Raw genomic sequence first — 7058 nt, 5'->3', positions numbered from 1 at the left:
AATGCATCTTTGCCTTGTGTCCCCACTGCTTTATCCTGTGCTAACTTCTCAAAATAGATTATACATGATAAAATTCAGAAGAGACTGCAATTGATATTGGCTTAAAATTCTCCATTGCTTTTTATGTCTAGGCACTTAGTTACGGTAATTACTTGTCTCTGATAATTGCTGGTTCAAATGTTATTATTAGAAAGTATTACTATGACTTGATAAGAATGTTTACTTATGGCTTCTCTTATTTGAAGATCAGCAGTGAAGGAAAGCAGAGTGAAGAAAGTGCCACGTTGTAACTGAAGGTACAAGTCAAAAAAACCTACAGGGAGATCAGCTCAGCAGTGTATGCTCCACCTTTCTTAACAGGCTGTCATTGCATGATTTGGGGAGGATTTTTGCTGTGCCTTCTGAAGAACAGATAACGCTGTCACAAGTACATGATTGTGTTGCCTAAAATTTGATACCAGCTGTAGAGTAGATGGCTCGGCTTCCTCCTGGGATTCGCTTTATCACTTCATTTTCACGAGATCAGTGGTAAGTCTTGAAGGATGGTGGTCATCTTTGTTTTGGACAATGTGAGTTTGTGTCTAGGGAAGGTGATACTGTTGCCTTGCTCTATTTTTGCTTTTTCATTGCTTAATATATACAGAAAAAAAATATGGTCAGTTGTATATTAAGTAAATATGACTCACATTTAAAAAGTGAGATTTTTTTGGGAGGAACTCAGATAGACCTCTACTAGTCAAGTGTGCTAAAGAGTAAAGCCTTTTGTCCCTTTATTTGCAAAATATGGATAAATCAGAGACTCTTATATTCGTGGGTGGGAGATGTGCTCAAGGTTAGCTTTCTTTTCTTAACCAGAAGTGTGTTTTCTCCTCCATAATTTGGTGTGTAATGTAGACTTGTAGAATTACACTGCTGTGTAAAACAAAACAAAATGAAAAGCTCTTTGCTTTAGGAAAACCAGTCCTGCAAGTTGGGTGCCATCAGTTCTTGTACTTTCTGAGATAGAATAGTGAGTCAATTGTGTGTGAATAACAAAAAAAAAACAAACAAAAGACCAAGCACTTCCCATTTGAGCAATTTTATCACATACTTTTTCTAGTAGAGCAGCAAGAGCAAAGTCATTGCATTTTTATCTCTGTGAGGATGGTTTCAGTTATGGGGCTGAATAACTCAACCTGCTGGATAACTTGCTCTCATTTTAAAGTCCCTGTAAATATGCCAGAACTATAAATCATGTCCCTTGTTAAAATTTAAGGCAGAAAATTATAGAAAAATATCAATTAAAAATTAGGGATCATAGTAGGCTGTGGGGTATCAGATCTTTGTTGTATACATTTATTTACAGGTGTTAATTTTAAAATCAAGGCTAGAAGGAACTTACAGATACACTCTGGTCTCTGTATTAATGAAAGCACATATCCACAAAATGCTCTCCTTTAACAACTGAACTGTGCTGCAGGTAGTGAATAGAACAGATCAGATGGTTGTCTTTGTTTAAAGCTTGCAGTGACAGGGAGTTTGAGATGCCCCTTGAATTCAGGTGAACCGTGGAGAAAGACCCAAGGATGCCAGTGAGGTACAAGGGAAAATTACTTCTGAGCCCCAAAGCTGGGTAGTTATGTTCCTGTGGTGTAGCTGACAGCACACAGAGTCAGGTTCAGTCCCCATCTCTAGAAATGGCTGATCCTAAAAGCAGTAAGGAAAGAAAGAAGTAACACAGAATAGTCAAACTGACAATTCACAGAGCCACTATTTATGTCCTAATTGTACCAGAAAACCAGACAAGACAGTGAAATGTGCAATCTGATTGTCAGTATGTTTTATTTTGAACGGCTTTTTAATCTCCCCCAGGGAAGACTGTAAACAAGGCAGATCAGCTCTGTGGATTCCAGACCACTGCTGCCTTGTCCTGCTCACAGCTCTGTGCTACCAAGCTCCTTCCCAAAGCCAAATCAGAGCAAAAGTTGTAAAGCAGTATAACTGCTGTGGTGGTTCTTCAGGCTGTTAGAGAACATGAAAAAAGCTGTCTTGCACTATTCTAAGATTACAAATTACTTGTGTAAGGTTTTTATGTAGCTTAATGCTAACAGTAAATCTCAATAATTTTTTTTCAAATAGTATCTTATAATATTTTTCTATTTGTAGGTATAGAGCCTTCATTTTTGCTCTCACTTTCTTGTTGTATGCCAGCTTCCATTTATCAAGGAAACCTATTAGTATAGTTAAGGTAAGCAAGGTTGCATCCTTGTTTAAACATCCTTCTAATCCTGTCAAACACGGAAGTAGTGACTTTTTAAAGTATTTCCTGTTGTGAAAGGCAATGTTAAAGTTTAACTCGCAGTGCTTTAAAAGATGAGAAACTGATCAAGCTAGTATGCTGTTACATTTACTCGATAAATTTTAGTGAGACCACACCTAGAATATTGTCTATACACGTTATCTCTGGCCTTAAGACTTGAAACAGCTATGCCTATGCTTAATTTGTGTGAATTAATCTAATTATAAATATCTAAGAGTTTACAAGTTTACATTCCTGTGTTTGAGAAAAGTTGCTCATAAGTGATGGATCAAACATGATGAAATTCTACAAGACTTGTTCCAAATACTGTTGAGCATGATAATTATAGCTGCCTATACACTTAGGACTCTGTTCCCAGTGAAGCTGTTGGCAAAAAATTATATAATTCTCAGTTTGTTTCATCTTTGGCCTATGTAACTTCCCAGACACACATCAAAGCCCCAGGGCTGTATTGTGTATAGCTGACGAGTGACAATGTGTAAGGTAGTTTGATGTTAGTGAAGAATTTTGAAATTCTGTAGTATCTGAAACACCACTGTACCATGTTGTTTCTAACCACATAACTACTCTTTCATGTAGTGATTTCACCCAGCAAAAAATATCAAGCAATTACTAATGACTAACAATTGTACTCATTTTGGTGGGTTTGACACAGGTTCATATAGAATTAGAATTGTTAAATTTGTTGCTGCATGGGGATAAAAAGTCACAGGTGAATTTTCCATTTTCAAATTTCCTTTCTGTATCAGGGGGAGCTGCATAAGCATTGTGCTGCTTCACATGAAGTTGAACTCAGCTCCTACAAAGAAGATGCTGCCCAGATTCAGCCTGTCAAAAAAACATCTAACATGTCTCAGTGTGGTTGGGAGCCATTTGGTAAGGGTTGATTTTTAAAATGTTTAGTCTTTTTCTTTCATAATAATGAGCTTATATTCATAATTAGATTATTTGCCTCTTGCTATTTCTTTTTTGTGTGTGGAGTGATTCAGGAGATATGCATGGGATGGGTGTTTTGTTTTCCATGTTCTTGTTGATTTTTCCAAAGTTAAGTTGTGACTTACCTCATGGTGTCTTTCCTACTGAAAGTCACTTAACTGACATTGTTTTACCTGTTAACAGCTATGAGATGGTTTCACTACAATGGCATTTGTCTATTAAGAAAAAAAGGGTGAAGAATAAAATAATATTCTGCTGGTTTAATTCAAGGCCCAGTAATCATTTAAGTGGAATTACTTGGTGTTTATTTAAATTGGAACTTTTCAGAGTCCTTACCTGCCTGAGAGAGTATTTTTCTCTCAGTTTTAATGGAGAAAAATGGGAGACTTCATTGTAGAATAGAGTTCACAACTTACTGAATAGCTTATGAACCTGGGCTTTCATTTAATTAGAAAAAATATTTGGCTACTTACAATTAAATTTGAATTTAATCTTTTTTAATTTAATAGAGATTTTGAGTAATTCCTTGACACTTTTATCACTACCAAGAACATCAGTGAAGTAGAATAGTCCATTCTGTCAGTGTGCCAGTCCACTCCAGTCTATCTGGCCATTCATTCTAATTATTCTTTATTTAGCAATTAAAAAAAAAAAAGTCCTACTCTATTCAAAGATTATTAAGGATCTGAGCTCTGGGTTTTTGTGGACAAAATTCTGTGTATTAACTGCCCTCTGCAAAGTAAGCAGTCTGCTGAAATTATTTAATTCCACAGGTTTCCAAGTATATGGTGTTGTAGTTAAACTTGGTTGATGTTTCTTGTCCCTGGACTAAAGGGAGACTGAATGTGCTTATCTAAGACACTAGTTAGCTTTCTTAATGGAGACTTCTGAGCTCTAGTCTCCTCCTGTTTCCATAAAGACACAGTCTATTGCAAAGCTACCCCTTTCAGATGGCACTCTAGGCTTGTCCTTTCAGCTCTTGTTTTTCAGGCAATGTAGCTGGAAAACTGGGACTAACACTCAAAGAAGGAAAGCTGCAATAACTGTGACTTCATTCTCATAGTCAGTGGGAATTTTGGCTTCTTGCAAAACACACAAACTGTGTTTCTTTGTACGAGCTCGTATCTTTGAAGACTAGACCTTGTATTTCTATCTGGGTGGAGTCCCTCCTGCTCCCTCCATCCTACCTGCAAATCCCATTTATTTGTGATTAGTCATTTGCTGTACAGAGCAGAACACTTTTGATTTTGTTGTGTTTGGTTTTTTTAAACAAGATTTCCATCTCTGTGTCTTGTGAGTAGTTGGAAAATGAAATGCAAAAGGCTTCAACCATTTAAAACTATATATTAAGCTGCTCCCTTAAAACTCTATGAGATGATGGATTTTTTTTAGCCATTTTGACTGTTAGGACCTCACACATTTGCAACATGCCATTTCCACTTTTAATAAAACTGTTAAAGTTTGTTTTTTCTTTTGTCTAATGTCCTATAAGAAAAGGGCAGCTTGTTAATAATTGATGTTTCTTCTCTTCTAAAATGCTGCTTTAAATGAGGGCAGAATTAAGAATAGGCCTACCAGTATTTTCCAAATATATTACATGTAAAAGTCTCAGTTGTAGAAGGGATTGTTTCTGGTAAATAAAATGTTTTGCAAAATGTATGCTTAAGTCTAGAAATGCCTATTGAAAATTAAATGTCAGTACATTTTCACTAACATTTTTCTTCTAATATGTAAAAATGGCTGGGAAGTTATCGTTACATTTAAACTGATTATTTGCTTTGAAATTTCTTCTTAGATAAGAACAACTACAAACAGTTACTAGGAGCGCTGGATTATTCATTTCTATGTGCATATGCAGTTGGAATGTATTTAAGGTAAACCTCCCTTTCTTGGAAACATTATCACTTACTGTTAAATTATGAGGCTCTACTGCTTCTGAGATATTGTCCCTTCTGTAAAGTTTCTGGTAAAGAGAGTGAGAACTTGCTTGCTGGGGGAAAAAAACACCACATCATCCTGAGTTCCCAGTGGTATCATATGTGTTGGTATATAGAAAGCTTCTTACCTGCACCCATCCTGCCTTGTGCAGAAATGCTTTCTGACTTGCAGTCTAGCCTGTCTTTCCTTCATGTGGAATAGGAAGGAATATATGCTGGAATAGGTGTCCTCAAACTTTATCAGTCTCTAGCTTGTCCATGTGAACTAAACTGCTTGTCCTGTCTCTCTTTTTAGGCAGGGCAGAAGCAGGCACCCCCTGAAAAGTAATATTGATCTCATCTTAAAATGTGGAATCTTAGCTGTTGTTTGGAAATGCTTCTTTTTATTGATGAAAACCAGAACCTTCGTAAGGTTCTGGAATTATTAGTAAGGGAGATGAGTCTCACTTTAAATGGCTGCTGACACATCCCATCTGATGGGTCATTTGGAAAATGACTCTGTAAGTAAATGACTTCCAGTGTGTTCCAGGTGTGTATCTCCTGAAATATGGTTGTGCAGATGTCAGCACTTTGCAATTAGCAAACATTTAATGTTTGTTTGTTTTTTCTGTCAAGTGTTAAAAATTGTTCATTTGCTACTGTGAAGGGAAACAGCAGTTGTCAGTGAAGTTTCTCCTCAACCTTAATTGAACAATACCAAATATCCTTTCTCTATGAAGGCTTGGGGTGTGATCTCGTTTTTAATTGTTGCCTTTCTTTTTATTTTCCTTCCACATTCCAAGTGGAATTATAGGAGAACGGCTCCCTATCCGGTACTATCTGACAGTTGGGATGCTTGCTAGCGGACTCTTCACTGCAATGTTTGGACTGGGTTATTTCTATAATGTACACAATCTGTGGTTTTACATAGTGGCTCAGGTAGGCATAATGTTACCTAGGTACTCTCAGTTTCCATGGTGCTGTTCAGTGTTGTATTGGGCTTTTTTTCAGTTGCAAACCGTGATTAGTGGTTGGATAGGAGGATGTAAATGCTGGCATACATAGTTGTTGATGACAGGCAGAAAAGACAGAATGGATAGCCCCAGGGTCTATTATTGAAAAATGTTTGTTTTTTTTAGTGAAAGAAGTCTTTGAAAACAAGTTAAAGCATTTCAATCTGTGTAAAATCAGTGATCATATCTTTGCAAGCTTAAATGTGGGCGAGTTTTAAAACAAATGTATGTACTGTTGTCAGTCTGCCAAGACCTGAGTGATGCATCCTGGCTTTCTCTGCAGAAAAATTACATTATACTGCTAATGATGAACAGTCTCCCACGTTGGTGTGGCTGAGAACAAACAGCTCCTGTAACAAAATTAATTGTGTGGGATTTTTCAGAGCACTTGTAAATGTAATTAGGCGTCTCAAGAATATTTCTCATTGACCTAAAATGGAATTCAGGTCAGGAGCAAGATATGGTTAGCACTTCTGAGTCAGTTTGGACAGGTCTGCACCTTGCATGGCTGCTTTCTTTCTGTTATTGCAGTAGCACTTTCACCACTGGCACGTTTGCATGGCATTGTGCAGCGATACTAACTTGGCTACTACAAGCCTTTTTAACCCTTTCACCAAGTCATCCATTTAACCATATCACTGCCCCAGTGCTCTTGGCTTATGTGGTTTCCAAGACAGGAGCTGGGTCCTTTAGGGTTAAGCTGACTATCTCTACCAATGCTGCACTGCCTGAGGTGGTCAGCAAATCCTGTAATAGCAAGGGTGGTCTCACACCACCAGCCTTATTAGATTTAGTTGGCTAGAGTGAGGTTGTTTTGTTGCATGTTCAAATGCTTATTGTACATGTGAATTATTGTATTGTGATCTTTGTGTTAATCTGTAATTCTAGATAGGA

The 7058-nt window shown here is 37.1% G+C and overlaps 1 protein-coding gene across 1 annotated transcript in view; it reads left to right on the top strand.

Annotated features, from left to right (window-relative positions):
• Nucleotides 1–472: 472 nt before the first annotated feature.
• Nucleotides 473–7058, top strand: part of SLC37A1 (solute carrier family 37 (glucose-6-phosphate transporter), member 1) — a 31332-nt gene continuing 24746 nt past the window's right edge. The window contains exons 1-5 of the mRNA XM_009998217.1: nucleotides 473–528; nucleotides 2146–2227; nucleotides 3049–3175; nucleotides 5031–5109; nucleotides 5955–6090. Coding sequence (XP_009996519.1) covers nucleotides 473–528; nucleotides 2146–2227; nucleotides 3049–3175; nucleotides 5031–5109; nucleotides 5955–6090 — 480 coding nt within the window. The remainder of the gene's footprint in view (nucleotides 529–2145; nucleotides 2228–3048; nucleotides 3176–5030; nucleotides 5110–5954; nucleotides 6091–7058) is intronic.

Source organism: Chaetura pelagica, unplaced genomic scaffold (assembly GCF_000747805.2).
Source record: "Chaetura pelagica isolate M959 unplaced genomic scaffold, ChaPel_1.0 scaffold360, whole genome shotgun sequence".
NCBI lineage: Eukaryota > Metazoa > Chordata > Aves > Apodiformes > Apodidae > Chaetura > Chaetura pelagica.
Note: the sequence above shows the minus strand (reverse complement) of the source record. Positions and strands in the feature narration are given on the sequence as shown.